The following is a 24753-nucleotide window of genomic DNA, read 5'->3' on the forward strand; positions in this document are numbered from 1 at the left end:
TCCACTTGGAAGTTATATAGTGGAAAATATATTTTCGAAAAAACTAAGGATTACATTTTCTGTTGCATATTATAAAAACTATAAATTCTAGAACAATTTAACCTGGATTTTCATTTATTTCAGACCAAAATACATATATTTTGAGACTCCCATCGTTATCGTAGAGATAATAATTTTTGATACTTTTTCCATACATATAGTCGTGAAAATTTGGGATTTTTGTCCATTTTCAGATTCTTTCCCACCATTACCTTTCAAACAATGGCAGCTTAATATAAATATCAGGAGTTATAAAGAATTTTACGCTGAATCGAATGGTGGTACAATAATTTTTATACGACCTTCCACTTGGAAGTTATATAGTGGAAAATATATTTTCGAAAAAACTAAGGATTACATTTTCTGTTGCATATTATAAAAACTATAAATTCTAGAACAATTTAACCTGGATTTTCATTTATTTCAGACCAAAATACATATATTTTGAGACTTCCATCGTATATATAGTCGTGAAAATTTGCAATTTTTGCCCATTTTAAAATTTTTTGCCACCATTTCGTTTCATATAATGGCAGGTTAATGGAAATCGCAGAGATTATAAAGAATTTTACGCTGAGTCGAATGGTCATACAACCATTTTTATGTAGCCTTCACATTTGACGTTATACAGTGGAAAGTGTATTTTCGAAAAACGAAGAATTACAGTTACTGTTACATATAGTAAAAACTATAAATTCTAAAATAATTTAACATAGATGCGTAGATAGCGGAGGTATTTCAGCACAAAATACATATATTTTGAGACTTTTATCTTTATCTAATATAAATTAGCGAGTTTTTTAAATTTTCAAATTTCTTCCGTTCAAAAATCAGAATTCCTTGAAAATTACAAGATTTATATAGAATTTTACGTTGAATGGAGGGGTTGTATAATAATTTTTATATAGACTTTATTTTTTGAGATAAATAATGAAAAGTATGAGTAGTACTCAACACGGAACCTATTTTCTTAAAAAAATTGTTTGAACATATTTTCCCACTGATTTTTTGATCCATGTATCATTGTAAGATTAAATGACCAAATTTGAAACACCATTGCTCTGCGGTGACTAGTATACCTGATCACGGACGATCACCAGGTGAATTTCAAAAACGATTGAGGGCTCAGCCGGCATTTCCGTGGCAGTAAAGGCAAATCTAACCGACTTTTTCGCAGGAATGCGGCATATGGGACGCTTGCTTCCGTCCCACCCGTCGTACTCGGGACTCCAAGGACTGCGGCTGCCAGTTCGCCCTCCTGCACCGCGTGGACGATACCTAGCAGCAGCCATCGGGCGCGCTCGGATACTGGACGGACGCGGCCGAACGCGCCGAGTGCGCGTGCGAATGCGGCCGAGTGGAGGCGCTTCTTGCCGAGCACGAGGCGATGTTCATCCGGCAGGAATCGTTCGTTTCCGAGTGCGACGTGTTGCGATCCGACGACAGCTGGTCGTCGGTGGAGGGGGACGACTCAGTAAGTCCGGGCACCAAGTGTGTTTCTTGCACTCGTGTTCATACCATGCAAGCTGTAAATATAAGGATACATTACTCCACAGTCATCTCCGGATTTGGCGCACGCGAATATTGAGCTCCATTTAATTTTAAAACAAATAATAATACGAGTTTAGTGCATGCTTACATACAACTTTGAAAAGTCGCCGGCCTACCATAGTAAAACTTATTTTCTTGCCAAAATTAGTTTTTTTTATTAAACATATTTCCCTTCAAAGATGATACACTGATTATAGCCACCCTGCAACTTTTCGATACCATTTTTGTAGTACGATTTGTCCTTTGCTTCAAAATAGGCCTCAGTTTCGTGCATCACCTCTTCATTCCACGAAAATTTCTTCCCAGCGAGCATTCTTTTGAGATCTAAGAACAGGAAATAGTCGCTGGGCCCAGATTTGGAGAATACGGTGGATGAGGAAGCAATTCGAAGCCCAATTTTGACACGATGCATTATTTTAATGAAGCAGCACTTTCTGTTTCTTCAAATGCGGCCCTTTTCTAGACGATTTCGTCCTTCAAACGGTCGAATAATGCTACATAATAGTCGCTGTTGATGGTCATTCCTTTTTCGAGGTAGTCAATGAAAATTATTCCATACGCATTCCAAAATACAGACGCCATAATCTTGCCAGCCGACTGTTGCGATTTTCCATGCTTTGGAGCGTGTTCATTGTGTGCAGTCCACACGGATGAGAATCGATTGGACTTTGGAATGAAATGAAGGAGTCATGGTTCATCCACTGTGATACATCGACTCGGGTAAACTCGGGTTTATTACGCTTGATCATCTTCAAACACTGCTCAGAATCATCAACTCGTCGTTGTTTTTGTCAAAAAGGAGCTCACGCGGCATCCACTTTGCACATAGCTTTCTCATACCCAAATATTCGTGAATTTTTTTGGTTAGTCACTTCACCACGTCTTAGCATACCAATCCTTGATGGTTGATTTTCCTGGAGCAGTGTCCGGAAACTCGGCATCAAGCCAAGTTTTTGCTTCAACTGTATTTTTTTCCTTCAAATAGCAATATTTTATCAACAAGCGAAATTCCTTTTAATCCATTTTTTTCACAATAACAAAAGTTGCTTTACTCAAAATGCTATAATACAAAAACTAATGATCCGACAGCTGTCAACTTTATAGACATCTTTTAAGGGTTATGTCTATCTAAAAATATATGGATTTAATTCTACTACCGCCATCTCTGTGTCAGACAGGGGACTTTTCAATTGACCTGTTATGTACAGCCGTTTTATTTTTATAAAAACATCATAAATAAGGTATATAATTGATTTAACGTTGAAACTATATATAAGGAGGGAAATAAACATTGGAATATTTTTGAAGTAACATATTTTGTTTAAAATATATTGAATAAAACAAAAAAATAAAAATAATTTCTATATGCCTTTCTATTTTTATAAGAACACATTATTTAAATTAATTTACATATTTGAAGAATAAACAAGAACTCCAAGAACGATTTAAATAAACATTACCATATGAAAGACCAAAAGAGTTTAGATCATACCCAGCCGATATAGTTAGAAACCAAATTAAAAAGCCACCACTATATATGAAAGCTCCCAAAAATGTTCAAATATGATCAACTATGATCGCTACTCTTCTTGGCCTACAAACTCCATTAATAAATTGACTGCATCGAGCTTTCAATTAACATTAGTACATTTACTAGCCTAAAATTAATAGGTTATGGTAATTTTAAGTTGAAAGAAATGTCAGTCAATATATCACTATTTTTACAAAACAACAATGTAATTACTTTTACCCTTATATTATAATGCATTGTATTTTCCTTATCACTAGATCATTAGGGTGTCGTTGACAGTTTTATATTTTGTTTATTTGATCCAGGTCTACTTTTGTTAGCAAATATAATTATTTCATAGTATCACTGTACACTCTTCTTGCATCTTAGCAAAATGCTGTTTAACTTCTTCTCTGAATTTCACATTCTTCAACTTCCACTACCGACAAATTCTAACTACATCTTACCCATAAAATAAAATTTAAATCTTTACTAAAATATATTTTGTATAAAAAAAGTGTTCAGTTATTACCAGTTAGTACAATTTTTGTTACTATTCTTGGTGGACAAACTTCATTAATTACTTGACTACTTCGAACACAACAAGAATCCTTTTCTTCTCTGTTCTTGTTATCATTAAATTTTGGCACATGTTAATACCTGTTCGACGAAAATGATGTGTTATAAATTTGGCAGCTAACATTAGCACTATGAACAAAATTGATGCTGTTTGGATTTTATAACTTTTACAAATATAACCGTACATTCTGCACTTACACTCGTCGTTACATATTTTAAAACCAATGTATGTTAAACCACCAACAATAACATAACAATTTAATTATTATTACTATAGAATTATGAATGTAAAACAAAATCTAAATATCCTGTTTTTTTTGTTGTTGTTTTGACTTGATCGACTCGCAAAGAATGTACCGCCATTTTCTATGGTTTATTCTATGATGGATAGTACGCATGCGCCAAACCCGGAAATGCCTCTGGAGTAACGTATCCTGTAAATATACGATTCTTCTTCATATTCGTTTGTTTTATTTTTTGTTTCGCCACGTTAATTGTCTGGTCGACAATATTTTGTTCGTTAATCTTCGGAAAGCTAAATAAGGAATGTTTAAAGGCTTTCATTTATAGTGAGGATTGAGAGATCTAGATTGCCATGTAAAACGAATCATTGTTTATTAAATAGTGCGATCTTTCAACCATTCATGATAGCTTAATTTATCAATTCACCATGAATGGTGTTTTAATAAGTGTCTACAGTCTGTCCGAAGTAGCAGTGAACTCACAGCTTTTATTTATCTTCGGTATAACAACATTCTAATCCAAATAAAATAGTGAAGCATAAATGTTGTAAAATATAACGTATTTTAACGTTATATTACATCTGATGCATATAATATCGAAAGACTTTACCTAAAGCCACAATACTTTGTAGGTTAGAGTTGTTTTATTATATTGAACTCTTCTTAAAATGTCTATGCTATCCCCTGAAGGTTTAATCCACCTAATTAATGATTGTACATTCAAATAATGTATTTAGTTTTTATCAGAGAACATATTTAACTTTTTAAGTGCTTCGATGCAGTATTTCCTTATAAAATCCTTTTAATATCACTGTATTTCTCTCGAGCTTGTTCTGCTACTACCTGTATACATATTTCTTAATAAAACTGGATTTAAATACTGCATTCTCCTTAACAAATTTGCCATATCCGCAAAACGATTAGTATTCTTTCTGTCCTCAGACATTTTAACAGAATGCTCATGTATATTCTGAACAATTACTCACACATCTATTCACATAAATCTGTCACACTCTACAATACGAATTAATACAATTATCATGTATTTTCATGTATACTTATCTTTAATTATTTCCTTTCTTGTCACCCTGTTTTTAAAATTGTCAGCATTGACTCATAAACCACATTCAGAAAGTTTCATTCAAGTGAATAAATAATTAAGCTATTAGTTTCCAATCTAGCACTTGTGATTCTATCTAAACTATTTGCTGTTATCCCAATTATTTCTTTTTAGGTAGTTTAGTTAGGACATTTCACTACTTTACGAACCTTTTTTGAAAGGCCTTTTATATCTTGGATTTACTATATAATAAATATAATATAGAAGTGTCGTAATAAATATTTTATGATTTATTAAGTTTCATGTAATAAAAGATTGGGTAATCTAAATTCACTGCAACAGGTTTTTAAAAAACTATTTTTACGTGTTACTGTTACGAAACATTCCTTGTTTTTTTCCTCAATTATATTTAGAAAAACCAACTTGGTTCATAATCAAAGTTTATTATAATTTTTTATAAATTATTTATTGACTTATAAAGAGCATATCAGCACTAAATATATATAAATAACACTCACTAGTTAGACTGACGAGTTTAACAGACTTTCAAATGTTTTGATAAGTACCTACCATTAACAGAAACTTTTTCAGATATCAGATACATTTGTACTCATTATAAACATACAACAACAGTCTTATTCTTGAAGTGGCTTCATTTTTTATGCCTAAAAATAGAAAATAACATGCTAATGGTAAAATATGGTGAGTGTTACATTATTATTGCCTTTTTACCAAGCAGAGTTTGTCTGAACTTCAAGCCTAGTGATTGACAAATGATGAACTTTGGCTGGAACATATACCATCTTATTCAGCACCCATCAAATATCTCTCTTAAATTTGAGACATCTATGTGATAATTGTAAATTGAAATATTATTCATATAGTTTAATATACTCATATATTATCACTATTTATTGTTATCTTATAACTGTTATTGTCTTATTGTTATTAACTTATTGTCTGGGGAATACGGCGGGTGTTATAGCACTTCCAATTTTAATGTTTCTATGTACGTTTTCAGCCATTTTGCGACAGGTAGTCGAGGGTTGTCATGCTGAAGAATAATATTGCTCTGTCTTTTCTGATATTCGGGCCCTTCTTCGCGCAGTGCTTGGCTCGAACGCATTAATTGACAAAGATATAAAGTTCTCATTCCACTTCTAACTAAATATCGTTTTCCAAAAAGCTATTACTGTATTATTACTTTATGTAACACTATACTAGGTAGGTACTTATCAAAATATTATTAAGAATCCTTTTTCAGATATTATATTTTGAAGGATGAGTCATCTGGTTATTAATATATTAATATAAGTTCAATACTGACGAAAAATTGTGCACACAGGTTTTTCTGAGATATTCAATAAGTTCGTGGATTAAAATTAATACATTGCATCAATGACCATTGCTAAAGTAGCTCTCATCTCTTTTTTTTAATTAAAATCGCTGTCCTAGAAGATGAGCGAACTACATTTTTCGAATAAGCTGCTAATTAACAATCATTTCTTAAGCTGTGCTATAAATCAGGTTCTTTTCGCCATTTTTTAAGCCAAATTGATCCTAAAGTTTCCAATAATAATCCGAATTCGTTATATTACAAGCCTGGAGGTAATTTCCAAGAAGACATATAGTTCTAAGTTCAATTGTAGGCAAATATATGGCGTTATACGAACTTATTGAACTACCTCTTTATATATTACGAGTTATCTACTTCCCTGTAAAGCTTGCATCAATTAAATAAGTGCTAATTTTAAGCGTAGAATTATTGAACTAAGGATTGTTAATGTATAAATCATAAATTAACATGAAATTGTTATTTTTAGAGAGAATTATCAAATTTACCATTTTCCAAATCAAATCAACCTTTTCTGAGATAGGAATGAAAAAGTGCTGGTAAGCTCTATATAAGCTAAGTAGTTGATTTTGTTTTGATTGATTGATTTTTGCGTTGCGGGTACATTTCATTTTATTTCAAAGAACGCTTAGTACACTATGGGATATATAAATACAATGATAAACGCTTCTTTTACACCAAAGTGATGTTTATGATTTAGTTGGTTTTATTTAGTTGAAGCTTTTTACACATTTTTACAATTTGCATGGTCGCATCGTTGATGAAAGCTTTTTGAGCAAACGTCCCACGTTTTTAAATAAGTTGCAACTATTATACTGATGACAAAGTCGTGTTGTTTTATATATAAATACATTTTGTACTTACGGATGAATAAAAACTATTTGGAAAACGCCGTTTTCGTTAACTATATCATTTTAAATATGTTTTTTGCATTTATATATATTTAATCAATAAATATTGGGTAAGTATCACAATATCACGTGTCCTGTTCGTGTTTATACTCACATAATTTAAGGTAGAACATTAGAAAGGGAGGGTACGATTTCAATCGAATTGGACTGGTTCATATAAGTACTACAGCATGTGTGCCGATCAATTTTGAGGAAATATCTGTCATTATTTTCTGACTAATGATTAATATCCCTAAAGAACTTTCCTCGTTTATCTTTATTAATAACTGTCTTACGTCAATTTTTCATTAATTTGGCAGCAAAACCACTTTGGGCTCAGGACGATTAGTCAGCCTTTTCTTGGATTTAGTTAAGTTCAGTCTGTTTTCTCTTTCTACCATTGCACATCAGTCATATTAAGGAGCCATAGTAATATGTCATATTAAGGAGTATAGTATTTTATCCAATAAATACTGTACTGCTTATGATAATGAGTATTTAAATGAACACCATTTTGTTTGGTAAATTTGGAAATGTAATATTTATCATAGACTGATCAAAGCATTAGTTATTAGGCTCTCTATATGACTTCAAGTTGGCTATAGAAGAGACGCATGTGAACACCGTTTGGTTATGTTTCTCTCCTAGAAATATCGGAAGTTCTACAATGACGAAAATGTTGTTTTACCAAAACAGTGCCAAAAGATAATCGACTAATCATAACTCATTAATCTAGAGTCTCATTTTTGCACATTTAGGATTACCTGGACTAGAATTACCACGTAACCAACCAGGGTGGAATTCCAAACCAGGGTCCTCAACATTAAGCTTACCAGCTGTCGATTCTCAGACGTCTGGTGACTTCCAGGAAGGTACCACAGCGGTTTCTCAGATTCTACACTCTCTAAAAACAATTTCAAGCAATAAAAACATTAATATCTTAGCGAAATTTCAACATAGCTCTGTGGCATTAAGAGAGGGTCTAATGCAAAACGCCAGAACTTGTATGAGTAACCGTCATGTGAAGATATTACAAAAAATCTATCCACTAATATAACTTGGGTCGTACCGTCTACTTATGATGTTCAGATCACTTTTTAACCATTTTCACCAAAAATATAAAACTGAACCAAATACTTTAAGCCATTACCTATATATTTAATTATTATTACATAGTATTCAAGTTTGTGTACTGTCAATATGCAATTTATACAAGATCTGTAGAGATATCACTGCATCTTATAAATCATTAGGTTTTAACTAATTGTTAATGATCCTGGCCTATTTTGTAATACTAAATTTTCCATTTGCAGCCTTGCCTCATAGATGAAAATCAGGTATGAATTTATAGAAAACGTTTTGCTAGCATAAAACTTGTACCTGACAACCATCCTGCATTGTTGTAAAGGCTGAATTTTACTAAATTTTTAGAAATATGCTTCCTTATTTTTTAAATGAAAACGTTGTTTTTATGTATCTGCTTAGCTGTTATAGTATTATTTGTTTTAATATTGCTTACATTGATAGTTTAAGAATAGTGTCGTTAGTGCCATAGATATATTACTGTTAAACTAATAAGATTTAGTTAAATTTATAATTAGGATCTTTGTGTTTCGTTAAAAAACTGTTAAGGTAACAAAATTTGGAATAGAAAATGTGTTATATCAAAAATGTTACATGATATTAGTTTCGCCTGTAGATGCTCCATCAGAGTTTCGGTGTGGCTTATATTTTGTCACAATTTGTCATATGTAATGTGATTCTTAATGTCTCCTATATCACCTAGTTATCCTGATACTCAGATATCTAACTACAGATATTTTATAATCTTACAAGTTTTTGCCAAGTCACTTCCTGAGAGTTGCACTAACGAGAAAATACTTTTGCAAACTACCAGTGATAATCAACAAACAGAGATATCAAAGGAAGAGATGAAAGCACTTTATGGATAGCTCTTTATATCAGGCTTGGTGCATTCTAGTCCAGTATAATAGGTTTATGGGCCACTGATGGTACTGGGCATTTTTCGAGGCACAAGGAGTAGAAACAGATTTCGTTCTTGTTGGACAACTTGAGATTCTATTGTGTAAGTAGATGGAACGAGAGTATAAAGACCTATAATCCATATGAAAACCTTAAAATTGACGAAGAACTAGTTACTGTTAGAGGATGATGTGCCTTCTACCAGTAAATTCCTTCAAAAGCGGCAAAGTACGGTGTTAAAATGTATGCTTGGTGGATAGTAAAATGTTTTACACTTTAATATGAAAATGTATTGTGGGAAGCCGCCCGAAAATAATCCTTTCGCTGTAAGCAACCAGTCTTATGATGTTGTGGATCGATTAGTACAATGTGAATCACAATCATCTGGGGACGTTACCATGGACAACCTTTTACTAGTTACGAAACTACAGAAAATGTATTAAAGAACCACAAGCTTGTTGGTAGTTTGTACTTTACGCGCTAATATAACTAAGATATAACTATAATCTATTCAAAGTTACTTTGTACATACGTCATCTAAATTTGCGACCTTTAAAGTTATAGTAACATCGAAAAACTACAGTTAACTATACAGTCACAATAGTTTATAGGTTAGAGTTCTAACCTCTTATCACTATTGTTTTCAAGAATTTTGCAAACGTTTGAAAACCGGACGACTTTGATAGGCTGGTTCGGTTAAGTGTTCGAACTTATCAGACTGCATTGTATCACTTTTTAACTAGAATCAATTGGAAAATATTGTCTGATTCTGAAACGAATTTACAAATTGCAGCAGGCAATACATTAGACATATTGATGGCGTATGTACAAAAAACTTCGAATAGACTATATGTTATCTTAAGTCCTAAAGCCACGTAAAGTGATATATATGATGTCCATGATAATGTGATATATATGAGATACGATGTCGTCAATACATCATGACAAATAAATTAATTCTCTAACCGGAAGTAAACAAAAACCAGGTGTGATAACATTTTATAATCAGACTAAAACTGGTGTAAATGTAGTTGGCAATTTAAGCAAAACTTGCAAAATTATGCAAATTTTATGATATTTTACAGTATGTGATATGCCACACCCCACCGAGTATAGGACAGATTTTTTAGTCACTTAGTATACGGAAGGTTAAATAACTAGCCCCATCAGTATTACAACAGATGATAGGAAACTTCTACGTATTAATACAATAAAAGACATAAAAGGTATTTTTAATAAAAATCAAATAAATTATATGTAATATAATTAAATTAGTTTCATTCTTATCACGCTCTTTATATACTAATAATCTCGATTAAAATAAATCTTGTTGTGGAATCGGTAAAAGACTTCAGAAAACCAACTGCGGTACTCTGGTTAATTTTAAAATGCCGCAATAACTTATTATCCCGCAAACGTTTACATACAAAGCGACTTAACACTTATTTCTATTTATAAGAGCGGACATGGAAATGAGTGCGCGATTTACGCTACCGGAAAAACTGCTACATTTATCCGTATAAAGTTATTGCCGGCAAATTTTAAAATAATGTAGCGAAAATTATCGTTTCCTTCATCTTTTATTCATCGTTCGGAAGTAACAATACATTCTAATACGTGGGCCTTGCAAAATAGAGGTGGATAAAAAAGAATATTCAGGTTTTTTCTTTATTGTGTATGATTTCATTCGGAGTCGGAATAAATTACCATAGCCTTTTTGTTACTCTGTGGTGTTTTACTTTTTCGAATAGTTTAGTACATATCGATTGTCCTTTATGTAGAACTAGTTATTTTCTTTGAATGACTTTCAGGTTCTGAACATCACTAGGATGTACCCAAAATATCAAAAAATTTTGAATTTCTCTCATATAATTTCGAAAAAACACCCTCAGGCTTCCAAGTACTCTCTACTGGTACTAATATAAAAGGACTTTCTTCATTTATCTTCTTTAATAACTGCCTTACGTCAATTTTTCATTAATTAGGCAGGAAAATCAATTTGGGCTCACGACGATTAGTCAACCTTGTCTAGGATTTAGTTAAATTTACTTTGTTTTCTCTTTCTATTATTGCACCAAAGTAGCTATATCAGTCATATTAAGAAGTCATAATAATAATGGTATAGTATTGTATACAATAAGTACAGTACTGTTGGTAATGGTAATGAGTATTTAAATGAACACCATTTTGTTTGGTGAATTTGGAAATGTAATATTTACCATAGACTGATCAAAGCATTAGTTATTAGGCTCTCTAGATGACTTCAAGTTGGCTATACAAGAGACGCATGTGAACACCATTTGATTAAGTTTCTCTCCTAGAAATAACGGAAGTTCTATATTGACACAAATGTTGTTTTACCAAAATAGTGCCGAAAGATAATCGACTCATCATAACTCATTAATCTAAAGTCTCCTTTTTGCACATTTAGGATTACCTGGGCTAGATTTACAATGTAACCAACCAGGGTGGAATTCCAAACCAGGGTCCTCAGCATAAAGCTCACCAATTGTCGATTCTCAGTCGTGTTTTACATCTTCATATAGTTTAGTACGAATCGATTGTATTTAAAATATGTAGAACTAGTTATTTCCTTTGAATATATTTTAGGTTCTGAACATCACTAGGATGTACCTAAAATATATCAAACTTTTCGAACTTCTTTCATTTCAATATGAATAAAAAACCCTCAGGCTTCCAAGTTCTCTCCACTGGTACTAATATATAATGAATGCAGGGGGTGGCCAAATTATTATGGACAATATTGAGATTGACATTGAGGAAAAGCATACTTGCAAATTAATAGAACCAATACTAGAAAATCGTTATTGACCAATTGCATTGTTCAAAAAAAGCTATACCTACTCAACTCCAGTCTCCGACAATCATATTTCAATGTTTTCTAGGCCATTGGAGTCGTTTCTTTTGATGCCGTTGGTTAGGCGTGGTTGTTTTGGAAGGCCTCCGTCCTATTAGATTACCTTCAACCAACCGCCTCCGCATTGTCCTCTTCTAAATCTTTACACCTTTGTTGTTTATTATCGTAGTCAAATGAGAGACGCTCTATTTACGATATTCGAGGCAGATATTTTTGATTTTTCGATCGGTATGAGATGTAGTGATTCTTTTCTGCCATATTTGGCAATACGACTTACCTCAAGATCCTTTTACTTATCAGTTTTCGTTATAATTCAATTGACGATAGGCTTTGAAACTCCAGCAATAGATGCTATCTCTCTCTGGTACAGTAGCAACTTAACTTTATTAACTTCGAACCGTTAATAAAATGTAAATTCGTAGACAAAACATGGCAAAAGTTTTATTATGCAATTGATTAAAAGTAATGAAATTATAATGTCTAGACTATTCAACAACAATATTGCAAAGCGCACTTTATAACGTACAATGACTGAGTAGCAGGAAACATCAAACAGCCTACAAATAACATGCGTACACTATGGTGACACTTCACAGAAACAGTAATAATGATACCAGTACTTATTTGATAGAAAATAATCCTTTAAAAACAAGATAATTGATTCAAACAAATTGAATAAGCTATTAGTTACGTAAATACGAGTACTGAACCTAATAATTTGGCAACCTACTATACACAAAAAACTTTTATAACATAATTTGAGTTATAAACGTATTTATTAGACAATAATTTCATTGTTTTATATCAATTATATAATAAGTAAAGGCTGACTCGCTGATTTAGTTATATCCGGAAAATGAACGAGATTTATTGCGTATTTATTTAATTCATTTTGTCCGTTGTCCATTATATTTTCAAGCCAAACACGACTCCTAACAATCCGACCCTTATCACCCCTCACTGACAGCATATATCTCTGATATGAATCACTAAATTTAAATCGATAACAAAGCCAGGAAAACCATTTGGCTCTGGAAAATATTATATACCTTTATGTTTGGTCCTTTTATATCATAATTAATTTCACTAACTTGCTTTAACAGAAAGTTGTTTGTTGAAATTCTGCATCTGGAATGAATAGGTTAATATGTTTAGTACGATATATATATATATATATATATATATATATATATATATATATATATATATATATATATATATATATATATATATATTTACACTGTTATAAAAAAATGCCTATTTCTTTTTCAATTTTTAAAGTATATGTATGCTAAAATTAACCTAATGTTTCTTCGGCCATACTAGTGATGTAGTGCCAGTAGAGTTATAGTAACAGAAGGCAGTCAGTCGTGAGTGACATACGACTATTAGGAGGATCAATAAAAGTATCGAATCGATGGATCATACCCCTTACAGTCTTGATTTAGTACTCCATGATTTTTTATTACAGCACATAATATATAAATTGAGACTTCAAAGAGATCACTAGAAGACAAGATATATCGCTGGTAATAGCCCAATGTTACATTAGCTAGTACAGATGTTAAGATTTCTAACATTTTTCATAATATAGTTACATATAGGGCTTGAAAGTTAACAAAAAAGACCAGAAGTTCAATTAGTTGGGATCATTACTTACTACAGGAGAAAAATGTCGAATCGGCCAAACTGTAGGAGCTTTTGTTTCTGTCTAAGATGGTGTGTATGAAAAAGTTTCTATATGGCTTCAAGGCTTGGACGGTGTTACCGTCTGACATCAACGAGCTTAAGGTCTTTCAAATACGATGTTTAATACAAATTACTCATCTTTATCCCATCTTAGTGCACTGATTTCGTGTGCAATATTGTGAAAAATAATAAACTCAATTTTGATCATCAATATTGTTTATTTTTATTATCTGGCCATTAATGTAAGTAGCAACTTCATCTTCAATGAGAACAGTATAATAATTTGAATACGAAACTAACAGCCTTGAAAAGAACATCAGAAATCTGGTATTATTATTCAGTACTTAAAATTCCCTATATTATCCTTATAATGGGTTTTTTTCTATTCTGAAGCACCCTAGTGCTTGATAAAGGTGTGACAATAAAATCCTTACAACATCTCGCCACCGATTTTCATAGATTTCCATGACCTTTCTACATATTTTCTCCAGTCCTCTTGCGAGATTGACTGACGTTACAGTCTTGTCGACGTGATATTGTAAAATACGAAGAAACTATTTTAGCTCCGAGCTTACGGTTGTCGAAAGCAGATACGTCGAAATTTCAAAACTGACTTAACAGGTTCGTTTTTTTAGTCTAAAATAATGGATATTTCGAAAAACAAACAACGCGTGTTTCCGTAACGTGTTTTCTTATTTAGTGCCAATTGTAAAATTGTCGAGAATAACATAAAATCCTAATAAAGCCACACGGAGTTATATGGCAAGCAGCAGCACGGCGATAAATCACCAGACCTAGAGAATTACTCCCTGTTAGACATAAAAAACGACGTCGAATACCTCTGACACGTAAGCTATTGCTTCCCTAGCCTCGTTGTATCTGTATTGCGGGTTACATTTGAATTATTTTCTTGCAGTCTGGTTCATCCGATATATAATCGGTTGGGGAACAAGTAATTTTGAGGCTTTTCAAGTTTTACAAAGCTAATTTAGACTTATAAATGCTAATCGATACTCAAACACCATAAATAATTATATACAAAACATCCTCAAGCCAATATGTACTAGGGATAACTAAGGAACACATCAAGCAACAGTGACATAGAAATATTGTCAAAAATCCAGAGCAAACCATTAAAAGGCTTACTCAATAGTCTCCAAAGAAGTACATGTACAGGAAGAAGAAAATAAGTCGGAAAAGCTTTAAAGATTAAAGGACACTCACTAGAAACATACATACGAGCTCTCTGAAGAAAGACACATATGGAAGCTCCCTTCTAAATAAATTCAACCTCAACAAACAAATAAGTTTTGAGGTTGGACAACACAGTGGCTCATTAGTTTGACATACATTTCCATGGTGCAGAATAGAGGAAAAACTAAAGCAACGATAGGTTTACCATTTTGATCAATGCTCTTCGGCCTTCAACCACTATCTTTTTGCTCATTATTAAGCTACAAAATGTTGAAGGGATCCACAATCATTGGATAATAAATATCGAACTTCTTTGGTATTCAATCTTACATAGATGTTTCATAACAAGAAAAATAGTTTTTCGAACATACATAAATTGTATTTATTATAAATTCTTTTATATGTCATTATTGGCATAGTTATAAATAATTTTGATACTTTTCTATCGTCCAAAGTAATTTTTTATTTTGTCTCGATATATGATAGTGAATATTTTTTATCTATTGACTTTTAAAAATGAAAAACCCAATAAGGCCAAATATTAATACATTATTAATAGAATTTAATGTATCTTTACAGACACCAGCAGGAGTATTGTTTTATTTTCGCATGCCCGTCAATGATTAGTTGATTATTAAGACAAAATTTTATATAAAACACTATATTAGAAAGAAAGATTTTCTGTTGATGCGTTCTTGTGATCTCTATTTATTTTAAACTATTTTTGATAGCTGGATAATAAAAAACTTCCATATAGTGTATTACTTAATATATAATACTTAACACATAATGTGTACGTTATCTTATATGTCACAATAATCAAGTATGCACTATATTTACTGAATAAATTACAAAAATCACTACAACTACATATCTAACTATTAGATGTATAACTGCACTATGGCACATTCTTCCGAACATTTATTTCATTAAAGAATTAACAATGCAATTAGCATAATTTTGGAAATATATTTCACTGTTTGCACAATGTTTTGAAGTTATGTATATTTGCTAGAGCGTAACGCATTGGTGGTTTATTGGTTATTCAGGAGCATCAAGCTTCAGCTGTGTTTTTGCACTGTCTATTGTAATGCAATTATCTTATTTTATAAATAAATTCGCCTTTTACCAAAAGTATGTACTAAAAATGTCTATGAATAGCTAAGATATTTTAGGAAAATAATTGTAGATTAACATTACAGTACTGTCCCAATATTACAAATGTCTCTCTTATATCCAGTTCTCTATATGCAAATATTTTTTGATTAAATCTCCAAAATATGTTCAACTTAACAGTTACTAAAAACTGAATTGTTGAAAAATTGTACGCACCTAAACATATATAGATAAATTATAAAAAAACAAAACCCCCAATGATTCAATCAAGAGAATCTACAAAATACAAAAAAGTATTTGTCCATTTACCTAAAGCACCTGACCAAAATCTTGATAACATTAATTAACTAGACGTTAAGCTGACTTAAATTGCTTATCTTTTTGTTTACCAGTACCTTACCAGTATTTTCTTGCACAGTTCATTGTACCCTTAATCCATTTTTATATGCAGTCATGAAAAACTTTTCAAAATTTAACTTTAAGCTCTGTGGAGAAAATATGTAAAAAATAAACTAGTTAAACACCTAATAGTATAGATATTTAATAAATCACTGTGAATCGTGTCGCTAAATCCACCACTATAGTAAATTAAACACTTGATCTGACATCATAGCCTTTTACCAAACACTTCCGATTATTAACAAGAGTTTCTTTTGTTTTTCTTGTGTAGGTCCACGCTCAGCCTCCACGCACACCAAGGCCCCGACTCAACTCGGCCATATTCGTCTCCAACAGCGGTCCAGGCATCGACCCCAAGGAGTTTTTCCGCAGACACGGCTCCGTGTCCAAGCTGTGTCGGAAAGCTCGCAGCGTGGACAACATCTCGCTGGAGGAGAAGCACTTCGGCCTGCCCACGCTCTCCATCAGCGGACCATCGCCTCCGGAGGCGGACGAGGAAACGGAAATCAACGAGACGCAGAAATTTCTGGCGTAGGACGTCGTTTCGCATCTTCGAAGTCCGGAAAACTATCCTCGCCTCTGAGTCGTTAGGATTTCCGCGAACGGTTGTCTGAAAATCATCTGTATGTAAGATACGTTTACCATCTCAACTTCACCTCACCTCGTATGGTTTTGTTTTTTGGTGATATCGACACGTAACAGACTGATATTGTAAAGAAAAATCGAAGTTACACTTTGTAATGATACAGTCTCGTGTGTGGTAGTCTGTCATTAAGGTAGAAATAAATAGGGTCCAGCAAAAAGAGTCACAATGGAAGAAAATTAGAGTTATAATTCGTATACAGTTTTTTATTGGGCTTAACACACGTAAACTATGTTATATATTATACAAAATGTTCTTGAACGATGACAAGTGTTCATAATTGGTTGACCAACCTTCAGTAAATTTAAAAATGTAAATGTTTCCATTAATATCTAGTAAGACGTCTTCATCTTCAGATATTTCTGCACATATCGATGAGTTCACACTTGGTAGCTGGAGCATTAGATCCAACCAGCATCATAGTTACTTCCAGCACAGTATAAAAGTAGTTTTTTCTGTGTTATATATTTTAGTTGACAGTTTATCTTTCTTAGCTTTATTTCAACTTTTTCCAGTGTCTTTCTAAACTACAGTTTAATTGCCCTTCTCTTTTAATACTGTTTATATAATAGAAAGTTCTTTTCACCAATTTTTAAGTTTTTGAATCTCTTGTCCAACTAATTAACACAAAGCAACTAAATTCGCATTTTAATGTATAAGTGTTTCGAGCTGTAGAGCAGATTTTATTGATCGTTGGTAACTTTGGAACTTTAACGTATATCTTCTTAGATGTTAGAAATAAATCAGGAATAACAATATAAGATGGTTCAAAGAACATTTTGTATATAATATGCTATATATTTTTCTTTAAAAGATATAAAAACAAATTTTAACAAACTACTTGTCCCAAATTAATATTATCTTGTGATAGTTATGAAAAGTTAACTGTAGGAAATGAAACAGTATTATCTCACCTGTTTGTGTCTAATAAAATGTTGTTGTCCAATAAAACAAGTCCTTTTGTTTTGTAGATAATGGTGCCAATAATCTATAAAGAACGGTGCAGATTGTACATTGTATAGGTTTAAGTCAAGATAAAGCTTTTTTTATTGAAATTAATTAATTAGGTTAACGTTCCTGGTTGTTATTTGTCACAATATAATTTGGTTTTCACTAATAATTATATGCGTTATCTTATATATTAATTACTAATAAGTAGTTAAAATATTCGTTTTGAAAAATAGTTATTATTGGTTATGTTGTTTTATACATACATTCACGAGATATTTCCTAAAATTCACATCATTATCATTTTCCTATTAATACTTATGTAAAAACTTGAACTGTATAAAATTACTAAAAGTATCTACTAAAAATTTCTACCAATAGTTAAGATATTTTAGGAAAATAACATTTTACCAATCTTGTAACGGTAGCCTAGTTGAAAAGTAGATCGTAGATTAATATTACAGTACCGTCATAATATTACCAATGTCTCTCTTATATACAGGCCTGTCTATGTGCAAATATTTTTTGATGAAACGTCCAAAAAATTCTCAACCCAACACTTACCATGAAGAGGAACTGTCGAAAAATTGTACACGCATACACACACATACAGACAAATAATTATAGGCCACGTATCCCAATGATTCAATGAAGGGACCAAGTACAAAATACAAAAAAAATATTTGTGCATTTACCCAAGGCACCTAACCAATATCTTAATAGCTTTAATAAACTAGACTTTAAGCTGACTTAACTTGCGAAGGTTATGAGAATTATAGGGCCTTTTTATAGTTTCATACATGAAAGAATAGGTAAATCTCTACGAATTTTAAATGCTTGTATCTCCCCAATATTATAAAGTCAATTTATTTAACCTATAGGAATATAGTAAGGCTCTTTTTATAAACACAGGTCGACAGAATTTTAATTAAATATAATATTTATTATTTTAGTACAAGTAAAGCTATTTTTAAACCTTTTTTTTTTGAACTACTAGTTTTGTAAACTTGCAATAATAGTTCATAAACATGTGCTAGTTCATCGAAACCACAATATTTAACATTTTTGTCATAAATAACATGTTTTAACATTTGAACGCTGCTGTTTTTAATTCTTACCACCCGAAAAGGAACAGTTTCCTAACGGTTAAAGCTGATAGTTTGACTCAATAAAATAAGACGCGACGTTGTGTGATTATATGTAACTTTAGTGTAGTAAAGGACATAAATATCAACTATTTAAAAAAAAATAATGTCGACCACTGTAATTATCATTTGCATATGAAATTCTGATGAAAATTGTACTCATACTGTCACTTTCAAAGTCTTTAAGACCTAAATTAAACTGCATATCCAGAAATTTATCAAAGAAATGTAGAGTGACACTTATTTTAGTACTTATAGGGCCTTTTTTAGTTTCATACATGAAAGAATAGGTAAATCTCTACGAATTTTAAATGCTTGTATCTCCCCAATATTATAAAGTCAATTTATTTAACCTATAGGAATATAGTAAGGCTCTTTTTATAAACACAGGTCGACAGAATTTTAATTAAATATAATATTCATTATATTAGTACAAGTAAAGCTATTTTTAATCCCTTTTTTTTGAACTACTAGTTTTGTAAATTTGCAATAATAGTTCATAAACATGTGCTAGTACATCGAAACCACAATACTTAACATTTTTGTCATAAATAACTTGTTTTAACATTTGAACGCTGCTGTTTTTAATTCTTACCACCCGAAAAGGAACAGTTTCCTAACGGTTAAAGCTGATAGTTTGACTCAATAAAATAAGACGCGACGTTGTGTGATTATATGCAACTTTAACGTAGTAAAAGACATAAATATCAATTATTAAAAAAATGATGTCGACCAGTGTAATTATCATTTGAATATGAAATTCTGGTGAAAATTGTACTCATAGGGTCACTTTCAAAGGCTTTAAGACCTTATTTAAACTACATATCCAGAAATGTATCAAAGAAATGTAGAGTGACACTTATTTTAGTACTCATTTAATTATAATTTCAATAAATAATATATGATGGGGACGAATTTATTATTATATTAACAAATGTTAAACTGGTTTATATGTCACCATCCCAAGCCTGCTTGGATTTCGAACTAAATCAGCACAAGATAAATTCGTTAGAGTAGGCTTGAGAGGGTGGAAATAAAACAGAAGATAATCAACGACCAATTAAACTTAATTCAAAGGATGTTATTTTATTGACACGACGCAATTCCCCTTTTGTATTACTGTGATTCGAACCGAAAGCCTTTCTTTGTAAATAGGACACTATTCTAGGTAATCCTGAGTGGCTAAAAGTATCTATTTATACACCGAGGATATGTAAAGCACAAAGCTAGAACACCAGTGTGTTTAAAGTACATTGCTTATAGAGATAAGAACGACGAGCAAGACATATATATTGTTGAACCTTAAATAACGTTTTCCTAATATTATATTGTTTACTTTATTTTTAATAGTTAAGATTTAATTATATTTACGTCAATTAATATTACAGTTCTGTATTTACGTATCAAAACTGACTACAATACAATATACACTAATACTAACATAGTAGGGTGTTTTTTTTGTTTGATTATTATCAGTAATCATTTTATATCATAATACAATATATATTGTATATTGCAATAGAAGTTGTAAGATCTTATCCTAAAATAAATTCTTCGAAAATATATTTTGTGGCCTTTTTGTTAATGAGACAATAACAAGTTCATTGAAGTTCTACTACTTTCGAAATATCTTTTATTAAGTGTCAAAATGGTGAAGGTATAAAAACTAACTGCAGACAGAATGACGAAAGAATTTTGAGTTTAAGTTTAATGCTTTAAAGTAGCAGTTAGCTTGAAACAAACTTGCTACAAGACTTAAGAGAGTGAAATAAGGGTAGAGAATGATCTAAACCACTTATCAATTAATATATCAATACCTATTATCGAAGTACTTTATATTTCATCAAAACTAAATTTTTTGAAAATATGTATTGAGGTCTATTTGTGTATTCAAGTAGGTTTGGCTTATTGTTTAATCTCATATGAGGTAATTAGAAATTTCATCTACTACTACTAATTCTGCAACTGCTAGTAGTAAATAAAAAAAGACGAAATGGTGAAGGATCAAAACTACATGAAGACAGAATGGCGAAGGAGCTTAATACTATGAATATAATCGTTAGAGTATAATAAATTTTAGGCTGATTGTCATTTTACTACTCGTATCTTAAACATTCTTGGCTAAAAAATAGTACTCTAAGTTGATACAAATTTGCTAGAAAATAATTAGCAGACTAAAAAGTGGGAAACATGAATGAGAACTATTTTATTAACAGGACATATTTTATTAGAGGTTTTTCGTTTTATTTTTATAAATATGAAGTTTTTTTATATTTTATGACATATATAAGTTATTTTATAAATAACAAAATGCTTCTCTAAGGGTCTTTAAGTAAGTCATGTAGACTGTTGAGCCTGATACGATACGTTCAGACAGAATTAAAATAATACGGCTCCTAAAAATGGTACAGTTGCCTTATAAAATAAATATTAGTGGTTATGCAACTTGAAAAACACTATTGTTTTATAAAATGATAAAATGGTGAAGGCAAATAAATAAGTAAATATATTGTATGACAAATAAATAAGTAAATAAAGGCAAAAGGTAGTGCTTTTAGAACGGGAATAGTTTAGAATTTTACACTTTAACAGTAAATAAAGCATATATTCATTAGAATATATCTAGGTTTCTAAAAAATCATTAACTGAGTGTACAAAACTGATCAACGCTGACCTTAATAAAATAATTATACAAAAAGGCATTAAAGTAGTTTGGCTTAGACGGATCGGAGACTTGTTGAGTATTAGAAAAATAACGAATATTAATTTTCATTAAAAAATCGCAACACGCAGAAAGCAACACCTTAATGTCAAGAAATTTTTTAAATATTCTTACGAAAGAAAAGTAATTTAAAGGAAAAGGTAGGCGATTAACGGATATTATTATGGAGAAATCTTGTGCAAGTAGCGAGAAAAGTTACAAACGAAAATTAATAAAGACATTGGTTTAAAGAATGAATGGATTTTCACTTTTCTTTTCGGAATACTTTGGAGAGTATTATGGTAAATTTCCTGAGGATAAACCCACTTCCTTATATTCCTTTTATCCATCACCTGATAAAGAACGATTGGGGAACATTAAATGGTCTACTACCTCTTCTAAAATGTTTAATAGCCAACAATCTAGGAGATATGTTGAAGGAGACTAGACAATTATTAGAAATCGTAGTAACAACTCCTATGAGAACACGAAAGCGCATCAAAACGTTTATCAGAAATTTAGTCACCAAATATCGTTTGACAGTTCTTTCCACGCTATCTATGGAACAGTTTATCTCTGAAATAGACAATCATAATAAAAAAATGATGACAAAATTTGCGAGCAAGAAACAACATAGAATGGACTTAATTTATAAAAATGGGTAAGCTTTGTTTGCAAAGAATCTAAAACACCTTAAGTTTTTTATCAGGAGCCGCCACTGTTCGTTTTATTGCAATTATTTAAAGAAAAGTTGTTAAACCCGCTCGACTATTTTCTTTTATATGAATTTCTAACAATATTCATATTTTCGTTCATCCTGCTGGTAAAGGCCTGTGGGTGAGCTAACCTATTAATCTTCGGAAACAGAACGACCACTACGCCATAAACAAAAGCAACCCAAAACGGCGAATTTCGGTTAGCAACCGGCAGAGTCAGCGTCAGCGCTGGGTAGACGTCGGCCGAAGGAGAGTACCATTAGAACCACCCACCGCCACGTCCAAAAAGCCGCGGGTCGATTTGCAATCTCGACAGCGACGACTCCCTCGACGTGGGAGACGCCCAAGGCGGGTTTTACTTTCTTTATTTCGCCGTTTTTGTAATACGTTACGACACGACGGCAGCCTTAAATATGGACAGAGAGCGCGTTAGTCACCGCTGAGACCGTATCTGCCTTCGTACAGGATGACCACGGCCGATTCGCGAGAGAAATGTCATAAGTCACCTTCAAAGTTCCGAGATTATCCGCTTAGGAACGATTTTGAAGTATTTATGCAACCCGGGTGCAATAGATGTGACCGTCGTGACGTTATAAAGTTCACTGATTAGTTCCTCAAACCATCACCCTTGCAATTTCTTCATTGATATCAATTAATTGCCAGTTAGTACACCTAACCATTTCTTCGTCCATCTAACAACTTGTTTGTGTCTTTATATCTCGAACTAGGCTTGGCAGGTTAATACGAGACATATAGTTTATTCAAAATAACAGTGACCTCACGTCATCAAATATTTAATATATTTCCTACCACATTTTGCAAATTCGTTTTAGAACCAGAGAATATTTTCTTTTTCATTTTATCCTAGTTAAAAGGAGATACAATGCTCTCTAATACGTTCGAATATTAACCGAATTGGAGTGCAAAAATGATTCGGTTGTCAAATGTCTGCAAAATTCTTCAAAACATTTGTGATAAGATAATTGTGCTTTGCTTGTTTTGATAAATTTGAAATCGCTGCTTAATATTGGTGATCACCCTGGTTCAAAAAAGTCAAGGCCAATTAAATAGCTAGTTAAATAGCCTATCGAACCACATCGAACGACGCTCTGCAGTTAATAGCAGACACACCACCCCTATACCTGGAAGGCGAGATCCAGGGGTGGGCTGCAGAAAAATACGGATACCCCAATGGGACAAAAGGATTAGAACCGAAGAAAATGCCATGGCGATGGGAGGAACCGTGGGAAAATCGGACAAACAGCGCCGAAAACACCAAGATAGGGACAGACGCTAGTGCCAAAGAAGGAAAAGCAATCATAGGAATAGTGATACGGACAGAAACAGACGCCCAGGAAGAGATAAGTCCTAGAATAAAAGACCAATCGAGCTCTAGAGCGGCAGAATTCGTAGCGAAACAGAAAGCCATAGAACTGGTACGGGACAGAAGACTCCCGGGACTAATCACCATACGAACGGACAGTAGGATATCCATATGGTGGGCCGAGTACGCAAACACACGAAATAAGGACATAATGCAAATCAAAACAACCTTGCTAGATTTGCAGAAAACCGACAGTGATATATCGCTAAGATGGTGCCGGAGAATGACAACGGAGGGCAGACTCGCGAGAGAAGCCACCGGAAGGGAAGAAATAGGGCTGAAGAGAAGGAGAGGTAAAAAGAAGGTGGCAAATATATTGGGAGCAATCCATTAAAGGAAGAATCCTTTACAAATAATGCCAACAAGTAGGGACAGGAAACATAGGACTGAGTAGGAAGGCTGTGCAACTGGTGACAGGCCATGGGAATATGCAAGCTTAACTGCACAGATTCAAACTGAAGGAGACCGATGGACTCTCCGAGTGTCGCACAGGACCAGAAGACACTACGCATATCTTGGAGACAAGCGAAATTGGAAAAAGGATGGATGCCCGAAACAGGCGTCGGACAGCCGACGGGAACTACCAGCTAAGAAACGCAGACGGGCTGGTCGATGAGGAAACTGTTACAAGGATCAACGTTTGGGCCGAAACGGTGATTGATTTTGAGGAAAGGGATACCCAGAACGGCAGCCCAGAAGGAGACAAGTACTGGCGCGCAAGAAAGCGGTCAG

General features: G+C 32.6%; 1 protein-coding gene across 6 annotated transcripts in view; it reads left to right on the forward strand.

Annotated features, from left to right (window-relative positions):
- The window catches only part of LOC143200173 (fibronectin), a 154958-nt gene extending 134175 nt beyond the window's left edge, over positions 1 to 20783 (forward strand). For 3 of the 6 annotated variants that reach the window (XM_076410578.1, XM_076410580.1, XM_076410579.1), the window contains exons 8-9: positions 8539 to 8562; positions 16756 to 17154. In XM_076410578.1, the coding sequence (XP_076266693.1) occupies positions 8539 to 8562; positions 16756 to 17019 (288 nt within the window). In that variant the 3' untranslated portion in view covers positions 17020 to 17154. Of the gene's footprint in view, positions 1 to 1216; positions 1470 to 8538; positions 8563 to 16755; positions 19077 to 19510 lie in introns of those variants that run through there. The other 3 variants (XR_013006652.1, XM_076410581.1, XM_076410584.1) reach the window with 3 other exon arrangements.
- The last annotated feature ends 3970 nt before the right edge of the window (positions 20784 to 24753 follow it).

The sequence above is a fragment of the Rhynchophorus ferrugineus genome, unplaced genomic scaffold (genome assembly GCF_030347505.1).
Source record: "Rhynchophorus ferrugineus isolate W39M unplaced genomic scaffold, kcgeb_rfMv2 rfM7, whole genome shotgun sequence".
Classification (NCBI taxonomy): Eukaryota; Metazoa; Arthropoda; class Insecta; order Coleoptera; family Curculionidae; genus Rhynchophorus; species Rhynchophorus ferrugineus.